This window comes from Haliaeetus albicilla, chromosome 3, assembly GCF_947461875.1.
Source record: "Haliaeetus albicilla chromosome 3, bHalAlb1.1, whole genome shotgun sequence".
Classification (NCBI taxonomy): Eukaryota; Metazoa; Chordata; class Aves; order Accipitriformes; family Accipitridae; genus Haliaeetus; species Haliaeetus albicilla.
The window spans coordinates 40,852,586-40,874,747 of NC_091485.1; the positions used below are offsets into that span (position 1 = coordinate 40,852,586).

Genomic DNA, 22,162 nt, shown 5'->3' on the forward strand with positions numbered 1-22,162 from the left:
ACAGAACCAGCCCTGCAGACACCAAGGTGAAAGAAGGAGGGGGAGGAGGTGCTCCAGGTGCCAGAGCAGAGATTCCCCTGCAGCCCGTGGTGAAGACCATGGTGAGGCAGGCTGTCCCCCCACAGCCCAGGGAGGTCCACGGTGGAGCAGATATCCACCTGCAGCCCGGGGAGGACCCCACGCCGGAGCAGGTGGATGTGCCTGAACGAGTCTGTGACCCTGTGGGAAGCCCACGCCGGAGAAGGCTTCTGGCAGGGCCTGTGGACCCATGGAGAGAGGAGCCCACACTGGAGCAGGTTTTCTGGCAGGACTTGTGACCCCGCGGGGGACCCATCCTGGAGCAGTGTGTGAAAGACTGTCTCACATGGGAGGGATCCCACGCTGAAGCAGGGGAAGAGTGTGAGGAGGAAGGATCGGCAGAGACGAAGTGTTATGAGCTGACCGCAATCCCCATTGCCCGTCCCCCTGCACCGCTCAGGGCGGAGGAGTTAGAAGAGTCATGAGTGCAGCTGAGCCTTGGAAGAAGGGAAAGGTGGGCAGAAAGTGTTTGTGGTTTTGTTTTTAATTCTTACTCTGTTATTAATTGGCAATAAATTAAATTAATTTCCCTAAGTCAAGTCTGTTTGGTGCATGATGGTAATTGGTGAGTGTTCTCCCTGTCCTTATCTTGACCCACAAGCTTTTCATCATATTTTCTCCCCCTGTCCTGCTGAGGAGGCAGAGTGATAGAGCGGCTTTGGTGGGCGCCTGGCAGCCAGCCAAAGTCAATCCACCACACTAATCTACACTAGCGTTTGGAAGTTTCAGTGAAGTTAATCATGGTACTGTGATACCAAATCATAATGATAAATGACTGAAGTTCTTTGCTTTCAAATCACAGTTTACAGAACAATTTTTACATTTTGTGTACATCCTTTACACTTAGAAAAGGAAGCTACAACAGGAAACTACTAATTATATATTTGTTCAAACTTTAAACATTTAGAAGTATTGAGTAGACAGGACTATTTACACAAGAAACAAAACATTTGGCCTCATATTTGTAATGCAAACATATTGCAAATTTTTAAATGAAGACAAATTCATATGCATGTGTAATGGTTTGTGTGGTAAATGGTTATGCAAAGGCAAACACCAAACAAACAGCCATGTGTAACACCATTTTTGTTAGAAAGATTGTGGAGGAAGCTTTCGTGAGGCAAATCTAAGTAACTGAAAGTTTTGACTAGTTTTGGTATTATGTAAACAGCAAATCCTCTATTCATTCATTTTAGCTGATAACATGCATGGATTAGAAACCAGACTTTTAGGAGGATTAGTCAGCACTATCAGGCAGGGAATAAATCGGTAGACTGTATAAAAATGTAGTAAAATCCCTTTCAGGATCTTAAAAGCAGAAGGTGAAAAGGCACTGATCAAAGAAACAATCTGTGGCAAAAATACACAGAAATCTGAAACGATCCACTCAGTGGGAAACAGCAAAGGAGACAGGGCCTGTGCTGTAGCACAAGATGAAATTCAAATTCAAAAGGACCATTATGGCAGCATACCAAGTGCTGGAGATGTCACAAATGCAGCACTGGATGCAATTATCTGCACTGTCTACACTTCACATGTTCCTGCAGAAATATTAAAGAACTGGAAAACAGAAAAAAGACAATATCAAAAATAATAAGGACACCTACAATGGGAAATGAAAGGTCAGAACAGGATCTGTATTAATTAAAAAGCCCTTATTTTCCGTCTTCTAAAGTCAAAGAAAATATGCAAGAGAATACCTCAAAGGCATCTGCACAAGCCCTAGGAACTCAAATAAAAGCAATTAAAGCTAAGGAAGGACCAGACACTGCTGGAGGAATTCCTTTAAACTTCCTGTGTCAAATGCTGATGAAAGACTATATGGGAAGATCCAAGCATTAAACAGAATCAGAACTAGGCAAACACTCAGAAAAGTGTCAGCAAAAGAAAATTTGATTCAAAGCACCTGACAGACTGCCAAGGGCTATTCTACAACTAATGAGATCCCTACATAGCACATTAACAGTTCCTGAAGACAACAACATGATAGATGATTTCTAACATATCCCTACAGTTACAACATTTGAATAAAAAGCAGTTTTAAACATTTGATGGGCTGGCATAGACAGCTGGCCTGTAATTCAGCCCAGAGCACCTACAGAAAGCCCAGGTGTGCAAAATCCAGGAGGGCAAACCCAGTTCTGTGAAACTCATGGAAGAATGAGATCAGAAATAACCCTGAGAAATGACCGCTTACTTTGTTTATCAGGTTTCACAAGAGAGAAACCAAGTTACCTGTCCTGCATATATGCAATATATGTCTCAGAAAGGAACAGCTTAAGTAAAAAATAGGCTTTACTGCAATTTTTATTGTCATATATCATAGCTGCTGTACTCACTCTTTTGTCTGTAATCATTACCTCCTTTAATAATGGAATTTTTTCACAGGATCTCTGTGTTAAGTTAGAAACCTTACAGCTATAATAAAGGAAAGATGGGAATCAAAGACACTAATTTACTTCAAAGGAGACAAGGCTGAGAAATCTCAAATATGACTGCCCATTAACTTATCTCAACTGCACCCTACTTTTAAAAAGTGTGTCAGCTGAAGTAAGTGCTAGACTACTCTCATGTTTCAAATTGTTAGATTACATAAATAAAAATAAACTTGGCTACGCAGCACTTCCCTGCAAGGAGAAAATGTCACGGTCCCAGAAAATAGATTTCATTGGAATGTAAGTCTACACTTTCAGAGCTCTCTGCAACTGGGCAGTCAGTGAGTAGCAAGGGACAAAGGACCAATCCTCACAATATGAGAGTCTTCATTTTAGTGGGTAGATAGCTTCAGACAGAGAAAAGAGAATGAGACACAGATGGTATGAACACCATCAAACTTTTATGAGAGGCCACCACAGATTGTGAAACAAATTACCAGAGAACAGATAGCAGGGTAATTTTCTCTTCAGAAATTAAAGAGAGAAAAAACTGACAGCGCCAAAAATGAAAGAGTAATACAAGGACCTGGAACACCCTTCAGGGAAAGCCAGTTTCTACAGATTTAATCAACATGGCGGAAGAAGGAAACTCTGAATGACTTTTCCTTTTCTATGCTGGCTGGAATACGACTTTCCTGCTGAGATCCTACAACAGCTGATTTCCTGCCCTTGCTTCAGTCATATATGCATCACTTCTGCTGGCATCCCTGTGCAAAACTGAAATCACCAAGATACTTTGTTCAGGTAGACATTAAACACTGGAGATATATAAAATGCATTTAGCAATTTGACATGAAATTTTCTGAATGCCCAACTAGGCTCTTTTCCCGATTTTGCTTGCAAGGCCTGGTACAATAGATGTTCTCAAAGCCTGCCCACAGAAATGGCTGTAATAGGTGACTTCTCACCACTTTTGCCATGGAGCTCAGGGATTACAGCATTCCCATAGGACGTCAGGGATCCATCCCTGGCACTGGGCATCCATCCCTGCCACTCACTCTTTTGAGGGAGGGTAGTTAAACTTGTAATTCACGAGCAAGGACAGGCATTTTTTTGCCTGATCTCTCTCATACATTTGGCTATGACAACATTGCACATATATCCAAGCTAGCTTTAAACATGCCGTAGCAGCCATCCATCTGCTGTGGCATAGACCCTGGTGCAAATGGCCCAAGAAGTGGCAAACTGATGTGTCTGTGCTGCTTTGGTTATTTTACCTTCACCCAAGCTGTTTTAAGTTAAAACTCACACAGGTATGCCCACATCATAAGGCAGTTGTATCAGTGGCTGCATTACAGATAAAATCAAAAGCTTACCCCTCACTCATATAGCCCCACTGATTTCAATTAACAAATATATTTATGGGTCTGCTCATGATTTCTGTTGAGAAGTACGGATCAGGTGCTGATTACCAGTTCTGACATGTCCTTAAAAACACATGAAACATAAGAGTTTTATAAAGAATGTATAATATTTGGCTTTCATTTCAAATCTTTTATTCAAGAATACTCAAAGCACATTTTTGACACTGCGGCACATTCACAGGACAAACCTTTTCTGTGAGATAAGTCAGTATATACATGAGAGCACAGAGTCGTTAACCCCAAGGTCACAGGTTAACTGAGCACTCAGGTTTGCCTTTCTCCCACTGAAAATTTGGCTAGACAGTCCTGTGCAGCAATGCTCTTGGACTAAGACAAATAAAGCAGTGATAAATCTCCAAAGGTTTAAGAACATTCCAAAGAGAGAATTTTTCACATCAAACTGTCAGGAGAGATCACTGCAGGATAAATTGAAATGGATACGATCTGACTGCAATGGCACAGTGACAAACACTAATCCAGTGCATGAGAACTGACACTGCACCCTACACTTACGAAGTAGAGGTCTCCTCCTGGGATAATGAACTTAAGTCTTTTCTGCGCTTGCACAAAAATTTCAAGGCAGATTTATGAATTATCTGAGAAAAGCCAGTTGAAGACTCCTCAAGACCTGCTTCCTCAAAGAGGTATTTTCCAAGGAGGTCACATACCAAAGGCTGCCCAAAGACATCAGCTAATGATTATGGCCATTACATCTCAGTGCTGCTGGAAGCCTACTATTTACTAGAGAGTACTGGGATGGTTTGCATCATCTGCTGCCTAAACATGAGCCATCACCCTGAGAAACAAGACTGGGAAGGCCATGTTCTGACCCCATTCAATCTCCTTCTCCTAGACCAGCGTAAATGAAGTCTACCATTTCTCATCCGGGCAGCAGAGCTCAGCGTTTCTTGCTTCCTGCTTTGGAAGACCAAAGAAAGGATGAATCCACCTTCCAGCAGGAAGGTCTTGGCCCTGGGCAACAGTGATCCTTGACGGTCTCCTGCAACATGGATATTCTGTCCTGCCAACCCTGTGCTGAGGACTGTCAGTCAGTGCCCACAGTGGTCAGAGCCAGTCCTGGAGCAGCCAAAAGCAGAAGGTTTTCCATGCAATGTGCCCATGCACTTCTGCAGAAGTGTTCCCTCTCTGTCACAGGCTAGTGTGTAGTAATCGACAGAAACTTCCTCTTCCTTGGCCTCCTGCTACAACCTTCAACTAGCCCTCAAGGGATATGATTGCCCAACCTGTCTCAATTCCTTACCAGCAATTTAGAGAGTAGTTTTGAAAAATGGTTGACGCTTACCAGTTTCCAATGAATCGGGGATCACTCTGGTCAATATAAACAGTTGTCCTAGGATCAACATAGAAACCAATAAGAAGTCCTCCTAGTAAGTATCCAGCTGCAGGACCAAGTGCTCCCATTACATACATGATGGCTGAGGAAATAAAAGGTCAGAGTTGTACATCAACAAAATAATGTTTTGTTAGTTATTTACACATAAAATCCAAAAGTAAAAGATGCCTCTTAAAGCAGGAAGTTTCATACCCCAGAACCTTTAGAGCCCTTTTTTGCAACCTTCAAAGGCAGCAACTTCTGCATAAGTAACATATTGATAAGAAAATTGCTGTTTTCTGTATGTTTTCAGTCAAATCATGGATGGAAGTATATATTACTTTGGTATTTTGGACGGAAACCATACTTGACTTTGACAATATTTTTCATATTTGGTAACACTTCCTTTGAATCAAAACAAAATTTAATACATAAATAGAAAAAATATAATTAATGGTAAGCAAACAGAAAAGCAGAGGATAAGAATTGTGTTAAGACACCAAAGAACAAAGTACAACATTCCAGCTTAGTTACCATCAGACTAATACCAGATTTAAAAGAACCATCAAAGTTAAGAAATCAAATATTCCTATTCTAGAGATTGACAGAATTATGCTTTTTCTGTGTAGCCATGGACTTGCCCCTGTTTTACATACTGATACCAGCAGACCATATATACTGTATTTCCTGTGAGACTCCTGCCTTGTTCAAAACATTTGATCTTTAAATTTAAAATTTTAATGCTATTTTAAAAGAAATTTCCCCATTTAAAAAGTTATTAAAATGAAAATAAGTTTCTCGTGTGCAACCAAAGACACACATTTTACAACATCATCACTGAACGTTAGATGATAGCAAAATCCTTATCATTTGGAATAACAGAGTAGGAGATACCAATACAAGGCTCTTATCTGCTGTGTCTTCTACAAGATGCTCTTCAGAGTGCAGTCTCCAGTCCTGGTCCTTCAGCCATCCATACCAGGGTATGTGTGAGAAAACACCACAGCTCCCTCTAGTCTCATTTCCAGGTTTTGAAAGGTGGATAATTTAAAGCTGTCATTTGTCTTGCCCTTAAATCTTGGCAATTCCACTCCTTTCCTTTTCTACTTCTGCAAATCCCAAATCAATTTTTGAACTAAGCCAAGGTCAGTTATCACAACCTTAAATTCAGACGCCTTTTACAAGATCCGTATGAAGTTAACCCCACCATCAAGACCATAGCTATCTTCCAAAGATTTTTCTCTTATTCCCCTACTCCATCTCTTTCCTTCCTTAATGTATCCTGCAGTACTCATCGCTTCTAAGATGCTTCTGCCCTGCTTCCCATACTGTCTGGCTGCGACGAAAGGCAAGGGAGGTTGTAAGGTCTCTGCTATCCACTCACATGTCTGGTACCACCGAAACCCAAGCTCCAGCAGCACAACACTTGCTCAGCTGCTGCAGACCCACTATGTAGCACATGAAAAAAACAATTTATTATCTAATTCTCTGAAAACATCATATTCACGGCAAAATCTCTATCTCCACATGGTTTCTGTGGACCAGTCTCTCTCCCTGGTGGTATGCAGACTCCATCCTTTCTGGTCCCATCCTCAGTCAGGGAACCCTGCTGCATCCTAGACTGCAGCAGCTGAGGAAGCATAACTGAGTTGTTAGAGCTTGGGTTTCTGTGTTACCAGTTATAGTAAACTATATCTCATGGACAACATAAGCAAAAAGAAATCACTAAATCTGCCTGATTAAACCAAAATAACTTGTACATTTCATCTTATGTTTTGAAAGAAGAGAAAGAAGAAAGAGAACATTCTCAGGACTAAAAAGGGACTGCTATCTGAGAGCTCTATTCCAGGGGAAAAAAAAATCACAGAAGCTACCACAAAAGGTAGACTGCCTATAGTAAAAAATGCTTCCAGACTACAAATTGATTAAACAGATATATCACTTTTCTCTTTCTTAAAACATTTTCAGTTTTTATTAATCTGCAATTTCAAATAATTAGATTTTGCTGAAGTCCTTTTTGCATAATGGTTTCCGGAACTGTGTTCACTATTTAAATTTATTCCAGCCATGTTCCCTTCTGGATTGATTGTAAACAATTCTCTCTATGCTTAAAATGCTCCATTAGACATTGTTACACCGCTCCTTAGCAGTTAAGTGGTTAGATAAACCCCACAGTAACTGTTATTTGCAAAATCCACATCATGAGGAGGGAAAAAAAAACAAACTCCATCCACTATAATAAATTTTGTCCCATAAATGTTTGCTTGGAAAATTGATTCACACAACTACAGCAAACTCAGGTCTCTAAAAAGTTTACATAGGAAACACAAAGGGAGTAAAAGAGTGACCTAATCCATTCATTTCAGTATTCAGAAAAAATACTTATGCTGTATTTATTCAGCTTCAATTCCACCACTGAAACAGGCAAAATGCAGCCACTGCTTAGGCTTAGAAGCACTACCCAGATCGTGATTTTGTACACCTGGTAATTTCAGAGGTTTTTCTTCATCAGCAGAAATACTGTACAGTAAAGATAAAAATAACAGTGTACGCTGCTGCTCCGTTAGAGGAGGGAATGCTGTCAATCATTTCAGAAGTATTTTAAAACTACTGTATGCTGTTCAGGCTTTGAGATTTTTTTTTAATATAACTTACAGGTAACATGTAACTTTCTGGATCTTTCAGAAAACAGAGAGCCCCCATGTGCCTGGTCCAGGGCAGGAGGAAACCAGTCAGCACATGAGTTCCACGATTGCCATTTTAAGACACTTTGCAGAATCTTCCTCAGCACCTAGTAATGGCCACTATCAGAAACCGAACACTAAGTGCAATAAACTCATTTGGACTTCTAAATAGGACTAAAGATAGAACATGGCAAGTAAAAGATTTTGATATAAAGTACTTGAAAAAAATCTGCCCCAAACCTCCAAACCTTGCTGTGGAAGTGAAGGGAGAGCCACCTCCAAGCATCACCCTGGCAGGCTGCTCCAGGGTCCTGGACCATTGAAATTCTGGTCACAGCCCTCACAGCTATGCACCCCAATGTCCAGGAATAAAGAGGTTCCTGATTCCCAAACAGGCCACCAAGATTACTGGATGATATGGAAAGGAAACTTAACTGGAAACAGATTCAATCAGGACATCATCAAAACTGAACCCACTTCACAAATAAAAAATTCTGTGGAGAACTGTTCCACAATTTTTTCCACTCAGGTCACTAGAAGGACTCCAGCTTCTGGATGAAAAAGGTTCTGAAACATCTAGATGATGTAGGAACACCTTCCTTTCAGCCTCCTACCTGGCATTTCAGCTAGCTCTTTTTGGTCCTCCCTCTTAGAACCATGATCTGGGATCTTGATCTAGGGACTTGCACTGATTCAACAAGTGAGAAGTTTCAACAACAGAATTAACAAACATTTCTATCAGGAGACATGCTGGAGTACTGTGATGCAGAGGCAGGCCACATGGTATTCAGATGATTTTTTAAACTGCACTTAAGGAAATCCAGGATTTGTCTTTTAACCTCCCCGCCATTACCTTGACTGGTGCTTAGATTTCCAAGGTGCCTTCAAATTTCTTAAGTCATAAACAACTGTGCTATAAAATAGCAGTAATATCTCCTTTCCTGTGGTAAAATAGAGATGATGTACATTCTCCAAGTTATAGCTCTACTCCAAACAATAAATCTTCAAAAGATAAAATGAGGAAACTACTGTTAATATAGACATATGGGCTACAACATTCATCTGATTGTCTTCTGATTGGTTTTCATTGAAATGAAAACTTGTACCTCTCAGAATTACTGCATTAGCCATGCATGTTCAATGCTGGCAAGTCACGGAGTACACTCCTCTGGAAACGTGGGTCTCTCCAGGAAAAAGCATCTGCAGGTCACCCTCTCCTAGCTGAATTAGAGCCATCTGAGAACTGCTCATGACATTCAACAAGCAGCTCAGACTGGACCTTGCAAGTTTTCCCCAGAAGCCTGTCATAGCTTGCTGCAGCTGTGATGTAGGATCTTAAGTCTTCAAACCAAAGCACAGGTTAGTCTACTAAAATGACATGGTATTTAAACAAGACAATTTCAAAGTCCAAAGACCTTGCAGATTTTTTAAAGTTTCCCTTTCCTCTGAAGAACTCAGTGCTGTGAGGAGGAGTTTGCATTAGCAAGCACACTCTTCTGCTGGGTGCACCTTCTTTTCAGTGACAAGGGATAGCCCTTCCCAGCCCTCCTGAACCTGGTCTTTCAGATCATAGTTCTACCTCTGACATAGACTGTAAGTAAGTAAAAATATCCTGGTTCAGACGCAGTTTGTTAAGTGCCCATTTGCTCCCATGATATCCAGCTGTGATTATTTTAATTCCTTTGAAGTTTTGTACCTGAGGAGCTTCTCTGCCTCACAGAGTATGCCCTCAGTGTGGCATATTACCTCAGGCACAACACCATACTAGCAAGGCTGTCTAGTTTCAAAACTGCAGCTGGCTATGGTTAGCCAAGCTTAGCCACAAGCGTCCACCACAGCGAAGATGTTGGATGGGAGAGAGAAAGGGAATCAAAGCAACAGTAATTGAGTTACACATGGAATTTACCTACCAAAGCAAAATAAGATTAAGCAATGTCATTCTCCTCCACTGAAAAGTTCATCCTGGGACACGTTGCAATGAATGCTGCCATTTTGACAGCATTTGATAATATTTTCTATTGCTTCTATTCATAAGAGATTCTTCTTCAACAGAAGAAAGCTTTACACAGAGCCTATTGCAGCAAAGACTGTATGACTACAATAAAACAGGCTGAATCCTCTATGGGTCCAAAAATCCCTGTGTTCACATCACATGCATGAAATAACTTTGTTGCCAAAGATTTTATTTTTTGTAATCTACCCACACTATAAAAATATACTGAGACAGAGGTCATAAAAATACTCTGAATGTCCTTTTCCTCCTCTAATCACACCAAATGACAACTTCCATACATTTTGCATATGGAAATATGTAATATATGTCCCTATGGCATCCTCAAATGCATACAATGTTAACCCTCCAACTGTGCCTTTTTATATTAGTAGTGCTAGTACCAATTAAAGTCACAAGCATCATATTGTGCCTAGATGATCAGAAAGTACACAACTTTAGTGGGCTACAACAGGCTGTCTAGCTTCCGGGTTCTAAAAAATCCACTTTGGTTTAAAAAGTAAAAACAAAGGCATATATTGCTCAGTCTCTCTCATCTCCTCTGTGTGCACACACATGTCACCACACAGAGTTTATCACTGGATGAGAAGGAACACTTCTGAAAGACCCCATTGTTCAAATCTTGGCAGCACGTCACCATAGTACAACTGTTCATTTCATACATGTGTACGACAAGCAAAATTTGACCTTTATTCTATTTTCAATGAAAGTTTAGAATTTGCAAAATCCTGCAAAAGCATTCTGGAGGTGTACATATATATATATATATATATATGCATGTTTTTTCTTGTCAGAATACTATGGCATTTTTGGTAGACTTTGCAGGTAGACTTTGCAGGATACTTTTTAGTGACATAGAAGTACAATCCTTTTGTATCTGTAGATTTCAAATTTTTACTCCAAAAACTTAACTGTCATTAGCATGAGGGTATTGACAGGGAAACAGAGATACAAAAGATAAAATTAATCCCCCATAGTCATGGAGTAGAGTAGGAAGTCCAGAGTATAATTTAATTAATCAAAGCAATAACTCAGTGTCCTACCTGCTGAACAACACTCATCCTGAAAGAATAGCACAAGGGAGAATAAAAACAAAACAAAACAAAGCAAAACATTCATGTGAATTTGCAAGAAAAGTCCCATGTTTATAGGCTACCTGTCTATGACCTGAGGAGTGAGCTTTAACAGAAATGGGAAGATGAACTTCATATAATCCTAACTATGTCTCTGTGTGTCAGGAAATGTAGGGGGCTACAGAAAAAAAAATACATAATCACGGGGTTACCACCTGGGATTTTGCAAGCAAAAGAAGCATCACCATGCTCTAGTCCTACTGGCAGCACATTTCCCTGGAAGGCTGAGCTATGCCGTCACTGGAGAATAAGCAGCGGGATATTTCTCTATGGTACTGAGCAGGTTTTAATTTCTGCACAGAACAAAGCTGACAGGTGGAGGTTTCAATGGGGAACATGTCTCAGTTCTCCCCTATTCCTCTCATGCCCCAGCACCATGATGGGGTAGCAAGGGACAAGGAAGCATAAAGCAGCTTCCAAAGAAACACTGCACCCATTCATAAAGGTGTATTTACCTCACCCTCTCTAAATTCACCCACACAGAGGCTACCCAAAAAAACATAAGGTTAAACCACTCTTTTGAGCCTGAGGACACAAAACTGAGAGGAGTTGTGAGAAGAAGCCAGGCAGACTTCTCAAAGCTTTTAAGTCAGGAAATCAGTTCACTTCCTTCTTTTCTTCATGAACACGCAACCAAGCCTATCTATACAAGCTTTAGGATTTTTGCTTTAATGTGGTTATTTGCTCAGGAAAAGACAATGCTTTGAGCATTACTGCAGTTCAGATAACAATATACAGATCAAATCTTTAAATCATTTCCTTTCAAAATGTATTAGCGTTACCATGACTTTAAAAGTCTCTCAGATCCAGTGCTCCACTCAAAACAATAAACAGAGCAACAAAACTACTCCAATAGCCTCTCTTGATCTTTGTATAGAATATAATTGTCACTATTTTCAAAGGAAGATTCTACAAATATAGGAGCCAAATTTATAGATAAGCATAGCCAAAACATAATTTTACATGCCTACCATGCAAACTAAAATGAATGGTCCAGCTTACTACTCCATTAAAAAATGCTGAAAGTTACGTTAAATACAAATATGTCCAGTGAGTTGTCAATGCCAGATGAAAAGCATTACATTTTTACTTTTCTCTTACAGATTTATTACTAAAATATCATTCGTATCAAAACAGGTATCATTCCCTCTCTTAAACAGCTAAGCTGCTTTATGCTTTGTATTCTCCTTTTGTGGTCTTATTCTAAAATATTACAATCATTTTCACAGGAACCAATTCTAACATCACAAAAAACCAGGAAAAAAAGCCCAAACAAAACAAGCTAAAACAGGCTGCCTATCCCAAAGTGTACCTCTCACATACACTGTCACTGCAATGCTGCTCCAAGTCACTTGCTATGCTGTGGAGTAACAGTGCCTACAAAGCAATTCATCTTAAATCAAGATTTCACAGATTCAGCGCTCGTCCTTAGGTTACACTATCAACAGGTGTGCGCATCCAAGCCAAAATCTGAAAACACTGAAAATATCAGAGAGGAAAGGCTTGCACTTGTACCATGTTATTTCACCCTTAGAGACACTCGGCTTAAGAAAAGATTGCCCCAAGAAAAACTAATCCAGTGCTTAAAAGGGAGTCTTTATTTCTTTATTTCTAAACCTGAGAACTGTAGAAGTAGAAACCCAAGGGGCAACTGGACACTGTCCCATTCTTTAGAGACAGCTGTTTCATTTGGAAACACAAATATTACTTCTTTTTTTCCTTCAAAATCTGTCTTTTCTCTCTTTGTATTCTCCTATAAATAAACATTTGCTGATGATATTACCAAGCATGACTTGTGATTAGTAAGTAAATACGAAAAAGATACATCTGCTGTAAGAGTTTAGTGAAAACATCTGCAATTTCTGACTGCAGTTTCCATATCAGTGTGGTTAACTGAATTTAGACACCACACATGAGGAAATTCTTAGATCGGATAATTAAGCAAATCAGGCTTTATCAGCTCTATCTGTTCTTAAACCAATTTGAAGGCAAGAACCTTCTGGTGACAGTATTCCAAAAACACATACAACTATCTCTGACTTGAAGCATATGGAAAGTCCCCGCTGATGTGAATCATCATGTGACCAAAGATAAGCTTGTCTATACTTGCATGATCAGAATCTAAACTGAAAACAAAGATGCTCTAACATTCTTTCCATGGACTAAGAGGCATTGGTCCCCTAAAGAGATGGGTTTTTTAAAAACAGAAGTGTCAACAACTACTTAAATGCATAAATAAGAGAACAATCAAACTGTCTTTCCTAAACCTCCAAGGTGTTTTTCCACATGTAGGGAATTTTGATTTGGAGATGCCCCATTACTAAATTTAGCTCAGACAGATGCACAAACTACTTGTGCTGAATGCAGTGAGACTGTCCAAAGATGCACCAAAAGGCAAAACTTTGCTCTTGGCTGTAATTTTCTGGAAATCAGTTCTCAAAAAAGCTCCACACCTCACCTTCAAGTTTTTCAAGTCTCTGTCAGTACATTGCACCATATACATAAGACAACGTACCCCAGGAAGGTCTGTGAGTTTCCAGACTCTAACTTTTAAAAAAAGCATGTTTCTTAGAGATGTTTTCTTCTGCAAATACCCTTAAATAATGGTATTAGGCAGAGACATAGACCCTTCATGTAAGTACCTACTGAGTGACTCCTCAGTCCCTTCTGAATTCTTTATCTGTCAGCATCCCAAAGTTACCTTCAATGAAACGTCATAAATGTAATGTTCATTTCCATACAGAAAATTATCTACTGTATATAATCACTAACCTAAATCCTAAGCAAACTACTATTCCAAATTATTTTAAAAGCCTTAACATCCAAAATACAAGAAATAACTTGTTAGAGAATTTCATTGTCTTATTTCTCATTCATTCAAACACTGAAAGCTAAATCCACAGTAGTGAATTCATCACTCACAGTAGTAGCATCCTTTAAGTCAGTAGGGCTACTCTCATGAGGCAAGCATGGCACTTCTGTCCTATTACTCAAGTGATGCTCCTAATAAGAGGACACTGAAGCTGTTGGCTGTCTTTAAGAGACAGTGGAGCAGCCTTTTGACTCACAGTCATTCTTTCCATTAAGTCATGTCAATTGGGAATCTCTCATCTTTGCCTTTTAATTGCTTGGCTTTGTTTTTTTTAATGGTTTGGCAGTTGAGGCTACACACACACATTTAATTTTCATTAGGGACTATCCCCAGGCACGTGCTTATAGACTCTGTTGATCTCAACTTCTTAAAACTAATTTTCATTTCTTTAGTATTACTTCCAACTAAACTGGAGTAAGTCTGGGGCATTCATCTGCATCTCATCCCCTTTTCTTTAGGTGATCATAATTAAAAAATATCAAACAGTGAAACCTGAAATTTGGCCTGCAAGCAGACCTCAACAGGCAGATCACTAATAATCAAATGTAAGAAAGAGACTGAAATATTTTTAAATTCTGTGATTTTAAAAATGCAGTGAGAAAGTTCGAGTCCATAGCTACAAGACCAGCAGAACCTAGCCCAGAAGAGTATTTGAGAATACTGGTATCTATCTGAGAATACTGGTATCTATCTTAGTTTTATATCATATTCAGGCAGTCTAACAGCATAAGCAGACAGGAATGTATTGTTCAGGTCCTCTTGTTTCTTTCAGCTGGAAGAATGCACCCACTCCAGGAGGAAAAGCAGGGAAGAACCTGGTGAGATTTATCAGGCACAGGATGAGATTTTAGAGTATGCCATCATGCACCATGGGAAGAACCAGCAATAAGTACCCATTCCTTAGCAAAATCTATGTACATTAAATATCTAATGTCTATGAATCTGGGCTTTACTAGTTATTGTGCACAAACCAGGTAATGGCAGACATAAACACCTGATGTTCAGAGGCAGGTTTGACACACATTTTGCATATTTCATCATTACCCAAAACCAGACCCTTTGCGCCCAGGAAACAAACTGTGAGGAAGAAACAGAGATAGACCGAGTATCTACTGAAAGGGAAGGTTAGGTGCTGACAGTCAAAGAATTTCTACATATATTCACTTTTCCTTTGTCCCACCAGCAAGACAACAGAACAAAGAAGTAAAGGGGGAAATTATTTCAATCAAGTTCTCTCAGAATTAATTTCCTTTCAAAAATTGGTTTCTGCCTAGGAGGCACAGGTTAATTATTGAAAATGTTGGTGATCGTTTTTCCCTTGACTATCTCTCGTTAATAGATTGTAAAGAAGGGCAAGCCAAATAGCATTTCTTCGTGTTTTCTTTGTAAATTGCACTTACATTTTCATCTTTCAACGGAAACAACAGGAATTACAGTTCATTACTCACATCTGACTGAAAATCTGCCTGTAAGCAAAAGCACATTATTCCAGTAATTTGCAGATGACCCTGTTAGTCTTATTAACATTTATTGTGTTGCTAAAGAAGTTATTTTTCTACATTCAAAAGGCTGAAAGCTGCAATAGCCTCAATAAGAAAAAATATTAAATAACCATTGGTAAAGTGAAATGCAGAACCATATAGCCATATTTGAAACCATATTGAAAATATTATTACAGGTCAAAGAGTCTGAAAAACATTTCCATCCATGTGTAACAGTTATAAATAGTGGAGGCTATTTTTTTTGGCTATGGGACAACACCACCATTTTATGAAAACCTCTGAAGTTTCAAAATTTGCTGTTTATTCTCATAGGAACAAACATTGTTTGGGCATTTTCACAAAATTGGAATTATGCTGAAATGTTTGTTTCTGGAAAAAAAACTTGAGCTTTGGGTTCTGGGTAGGGGTCTCTCCTTCCCTGCGTCTCCATAGAGGGATCATAAGATAGACATGAGAGTTCATTCAGCTTCATGTTCTGCTTGGAGACAGCAGTTTTTTGCTGCAGCACCAAAATGAGCTTCTTCAACATTCAAGCACAGTCTCCTTATCAACAACAGATGGACGATGAAAACGACAGCCTTGCCTTGTCTTCTCCACCACTGCCCACAACAAAGCAGCTTTTGGTTTTGATGCAACAGCAAAATGTTCTCAATGGCTCTAATCACAACTTCTAATAGAATTAGGGCAGGAGAAGTAAAACCACCTAGCAGGAAATGGTGCTTAGCCAGATCTTCGATAGCCAGGTCTAGATAGCCAGGTCTTGGATCGATATTATCTAAATAACAGGGGAACCCAGGCCATGACAAGCCTGACCATGGACCCCATGGCCTTAGTATCAGCAAAGCAGAAGAAAGTTCTGTATATCCCTGTGCCAACACCAAATACCAGGACCACCGTGAACTTCTGGGCCCTGACTCGGATTCACTGAACTAAAAGACTCCTGGGATTTAATACCTTGATTTAAAGAAGAAATAACCCTGAGTTAGGGAAAGTTACCTTCACCCTTGTGTAGACATCCCAGCCTATGGAGAAATGCCAGCAAGAAATGTCCCAGCACCTCCTTCCTTCCCCATAGTTAAGAAGCTAATGGGTGGACCTTGGAGAAACAAGTTGTTCCCAAACAACCCTGGCACGCTTGACACAGTCCCATGAAATAGGACAGAGAAGCACAGAGCTGCTGCTGTTGATCCCTGAAAAGGCCCTGCTAAACCAAATAGATCAAGGGATATGAACTGTCAGAGATATACAAGAAATTTAGAGAAAAAGAAATTAAGATCTCAGAGAGTCATGGAGAAAAGAGGGGAATACAGTTTTGTAAGAAACCAAAAGGAAATTAATTCATATTCTTGCTTTGGACAGAAAACCACCACAGACACCACTGTTAATAACAAACTGATTCTATAAATACATATGATTGCTTAGACCGTTTTAGTTAGGGTCCTGAAAGAAATGAATGTACATCTTACTGGGAAAAGTAGATATTGACATGCAAAGTTAATAATCAAATAAAAATTATGAAAATATTGTGGTTTGACATTATTAAGTAATGTGTTTTACATGGTTTGGTTTGGTTTGGGTTTGTCTATGTGGCAAGTAAAAATTACTTTATTTTTTTAAATGCTAACCTGTATTCCTACATAAAAGTCAAACTAATGTAAAGTAAGGTAAATATTTCAACCTTATAAAAAAGATAACTCTTTTTCTACATTTTAAAAAATATTAAATCAATATATTCCAAAAATCAAGATTTAATTGAATCATAATTTGCCAGAGTGAAACCATCTGAACATCTTTATCAGTGCTACTAAATGGCATAGTTTAAAAACCAAGTGCAGCATTGAAAAACTTATTACTCTTACAAAAGGTTCTCCTTAATGGTAATATTATAATTACATTTGTCCTCCTTTTTAAGATATAAATTGTCACTGTGATTTAGGGCTCCATTTGCAGCTCATTCCCAGTCACAGTAAGATATGTTAATATGTTAATAAAATATAGAAGTATTACCAACTTGCAGTGTTAGCATTTCCAAGAAAAATTTATTTATATTACAGGGATCCTTCCAAGGTATTTCAAAACACCATACATAGCCGATTCACAAAAACTGAAAAATTTAAAATCAGCTATAGTTACTTTCACTAATTAGGTAATTTAATTATTCTGCTGACATCTTTGGGGGAAAATTGGCCAATATCCTTTTATTTGGTCTGCAATTGTTTTAAAGACTGTTCATTCTGTTTCTTTCTCTCTTCTGTGAGTAGAATTAGACATGACAGCTTTGTTCCTCAATTACTTAGATTAGCAGATTATTACGCATATTGTTATTCTCCAATAGTAAAGGATGCTTTCACATTTAGCAGACAGACGTGAAAATGTGGGGGCTAGTGGCTACGTACAAATGACTTTCAGCCAACTTTAGGCACACTTTCATAGCAGTAACTTTTTTAACAGGATAACTAACTATACTATATTCCTAGGGATGTGGCAGACTCTCTGTAAATGTGAGTGGTTCATTTTATGCTAAACAGTTTTATATAAATAGAGCTTTGCACAGGGGTAACGCTGTAATGAAATCTGATTCAACACAGATGTCAGAGTAAATGAACGTAACAGTCCTTTCTGGCCCAATAAAGCATTAAATTATCCCACAAATTCTCTTTTCATCTCTAACACAGTAGATCTTGCAGAAAGAGTCATCATCCTTTGCAAAGAAGGATGCCAAAAGACAAGAAACCTCTTCACCTTTCCTTCCTGGCCATGCTGCCTTGAGAAAGATCCAAAGTCCTTGCCCAGGTGAGGGAAGGACCAGAGCTGGCCCCATGCCCTTTACATATTTCACCAGTGTATCAGTTGCACATTTAGCAGAAGTAGCCCCGGAACGGGTGGCCTCGGTACTGGTTGCGGCAGCCAGGGAACCTCCAGGCTGTCCTGAGGCGCCCTGGGGCATCCCTCTCTGCCAGGCCGACCCTGAGAGCACCAAAGAGCAAGAACGCACCAGAAAAACAGGAGCTGGTACTGATGCCTGGACTCATAGAAACTGCTCAGCCAGGCCAGGCTTAGGAAATAAGTTATGAAGTACCAATGAAAATAAAATATATTTCATTACTTAGATTTTGCTTACTCAAGCAATTCGGTGACCTTTTTTTTCTAGTATCTTTGTCCATTTGCATCCCTTCTCATAGGGAACATGGTTTTGGTTATTTACATTAGGAAGATTCAATTGGAAGGTTACACTTATGTACAAAATCTGCAAACAATCACAGGTTTCAATCGGTTGACCACAAGCAAGTTACTTGTTGAAACTTTAGGCTTATGTCTGCAAAGAAAATTAAATTTGAGCCCTAAATCCCACTGAAATTCATTTAAAGTTGGATCCCTTGACTTCCTTAGGCTCCTTGGGAAATCTTACCCTCAGTTACTAAATTACTCTGACAGAGAGAGAGAAAGAGATTGACAGGGAGGTCCTCAAAGAACGATACTGTAGTTGCTTGGAATAACCATGATTGCAAGTCTTAGCAGTGGTCTCTGCTGCTGTCAGAGCTTTTCCAAGTCTAATGAAAATTGATCTGGCATCTTTCCACTCTATGGGAGTTTTTTACAACATGTGACAGAAGAGAGATGTCTTCACACACTGCTGGACCCTTAACTACATTTCAGATTCATACTGATAAATTTGCCAACAAAGCAAGTGGAAGCAACGCAGCTCATAGGCAGAGAAAAAGAGTAGAAATGTTAATCACCAAAAAATGTAAACTTCTGGTACTCCTTCAAAGAGCAAATATAAAGCATGCAACACATTTCTATATTGCATGTTATACTTAACTGCAATTGTAATCCATTATACTGATACTTTCAACAAACTATATTGTCATGAGATTAATTTATGACAGTATAGATTAAGTTTCAATACAGCCCTCACAGATATTTATTGAACACATATACTTGAAGATGCGGTGTAAGCCTTAATCTCTTATAAAACAACTAAAGTTATAATGTGAAAGTTGAAATGATCAAATGCGAGAACACCAGCAATAAAACTCTTGAATTTTCAATCACTGTTTAAACCATACTTGCTTCTAATAAACTCCATAAATAAAAATACAATCTACAATAAAACATTTGCCTTAAGAACAAAAATATCTCCGGTTATCACATTCCCTTGAACTAAAAATGTTATGTAAATTACTTATAAATTAATATAACATGCCTAGTTCAATATTTTTGTATCATTACACCAATAATTAGATTTGACACATTCCTATCCCTAATCTAAATTGCACGTCTATAACAAATTTTAAAAAACATCCAAAGATGACAAGTCTACTTCTGCCAGCAGTGCTAACACTACACTCAGACCACAAATGGTTCAGACAAAACAAAGTTAAAAAAGGGTCTTTGCAGAACTTCTGAGAAATGCAGACCTTCATCTACCATAACCTCTTATACAGGTAAAGTTCTTCGGCTGTTTTATAAAGTATACAATGGTAACACTCATACACAGAATACAGGAATCAAACATAGCACAGTAAATTCAACTCTGAGATACCTCTTGCCGTAACTTCCTCTGCTCCTCAACCAAGCTCACCCATTGCATCACTGAGGTCACTCTGTGTTATACTGGAGTGACACACCCTTGTCTAGAAGCCGATTCTAAGCCCCAAAACTGTGTAAATCCTTGTCAAACACATCATGGCTGCTCCATTTGTTTTCCTAAACAGCACAGCTACTACTACTTTGCTCACTGCTTTGTAACTGCTTTGTGGATATTTTCTGAGCCGGAGACGTACTTACAGAACCAAGACTCTTGCTGGATCAAGCGCAGTTGAATCACCATCTGCTAACTCGTATAATAAACCACTCAGGCAAATGTTTCTTTCAAAACAGACAAATGATAGTAACACAGCATTATGCATTTCAAACACTAAAACTGTTGGGAAAAACTTAGCAACTAAAAGATCAAAACACTGTAGTGACACCACCACCAGCAGAGATATGGCAGCAGAATCAGACATTTGTTCTTAGCAAATATAGCTGAATAACCAAACTAAAATGTTACTTCTCAGTTTCACATGTGTGAAACAATGTGTAGAAAACTCTAACAGCATGCATCTCCTTTTCCAGAGAAGGAACAATTCAGAGGTACCACACCAGGCTCTTACTTCGGGATATTTAGCACACGGCTGATGGACACTGCCTTCCCTAGCTGTTTTTATGAATCCATCCTTTCATTTTAGTTGTACCTTTCTAAGTGTCCAGAAAGTCTTTTGTTTAACAGAGTTTTTGGTTTTTTTGGTTTTTTTTTAGTTTTTAGTTTTCATATAATCACAGAAAATACGTAATGTTTCAATCATAGAAGAACTGGCTCAGGAGATGAAGTAAAAACAAACTATTTGCATAGGCCAAAAAAAGAAAACAAAAAATAAAAGTTTAGATCACACTATGCTCTCCTTCACATTGATGTGATACAGAAAAAAAAAATCCACAGAAGTCAATGAAATGTCTTCAGATTATCACAGGAAGAAACAAAATTAGCAAACAGCTTTCTCTACTTATTGCCCAGCTTCAGGAATATCCTGAAGACTCACAGGTGTAAAATCGGAGCACTGATTTGGGGAACAACTATTTACCACCTAGTTATTCAGTAAGTTCACCTGAGTCATAAATTTCATGTGCCGTCTTTACTGTTGATACTTTATTCCACTCAAAACAAAAGAAAAATAGAAGGCTTTTATTTCTGTAGAGGTTTTGTTTTAGGAAACAAACATTTGCAACAATTCCAAAATATCATAGTTATTACTATTGACTGGTCTGTTTAACTTCCTCTCCAAAGTCCTCCACTAGGATGGCATCACTGCACAGCCTTCCCGGAGGTCCTCCTGCTCGTCACCCAAACAACAGTTCTCCTGTGCCTCAGGCTGAGGCTGTCATCACTCAGTTAATACAACTTCAGATATCTACAGCTAGGAAAAATGTAAAGGAAGGCTAAACAATCAAGTTTTAATCTTAAAGAATGGAAGCTATTCCCCCTCCTGCAATTTAAATAAATAAATCAATACAATACAATAAAACCAAGCCAAAAGCACATGCATAAATTTTCACAGCTAGCCCTGTTACGCTGGAGATACTGATCTCTGCAGAGACCCATCACCTTTGTTTATAAGAGGAAAGAGAAAAGTCAGGCTTGAAAACAAGCCCTTCACAACTGGGGGGGTTCAACAGAGGTTCTCTTTGGCACTGGTGTGTGGTGGTGTCCTCTGCCTTGTGCCTTCACACAACTTTACCAGCCTACATTTCTGCAGGATCACCTACTTCCACTTATTGCCATTCTAAAAAAGATAATATATTACTGTATCTTCTCTACCTTCCTATTTTATTAATTTTTAAATGAAAATTCTTTGACCTTCCACTGTAAGAATAATATATTCAGAATCAAAAGAAATACCTCATTAGGCTGTAACATCCATTTCCCTATGTGCTACTCAGTGAAAGGACAGTCCTTAATCTCAAAGGTTATTCTGCACTATTTCTTTTTCTTAGATCAGGCTCATCATCGCAGTATCTGAAAGCAGATTACAGTATGGACACTTCAGCATGAATTGAATTTCTCCTGGTTTTCAGAAATGAAAATGAAATGTTTCAGGTAAGGGAGAACAAAGTAAGTTTGGCAGCATCCTGGGGAGATGTCTGCTTGTCTGTGCAAGATGCTGGAAGAAAAACTCCTACTGCAAAGGAAGGAAAGGGAGCATGTCT

General features: G+C 38.9%; 1 protein-coding gene across 1 annotated transcript in view; it reads right to left on the reverse strand.

Annotated features, from left to right (window-relative positions):
- The window catches only part of SLCO5A1 (solute carrier organic anion transporter family member 5A1), an 81,256-nt gene that overhangs the window by 42,360 nt on the left and 16,734 nt on the right, over positions 1-22,162 (reverse strand). The window contains exon 2 of the mRNA XM_009921725.2: positions 5,181-5,313. Within this exon, the coding sequence (XP_009920027.2) occupies positions 5,181-5,313 (133 nt within the window). The remainder of the gene's footprint in view (positions 1-5,180; positions 5,314-22,162) is intronic.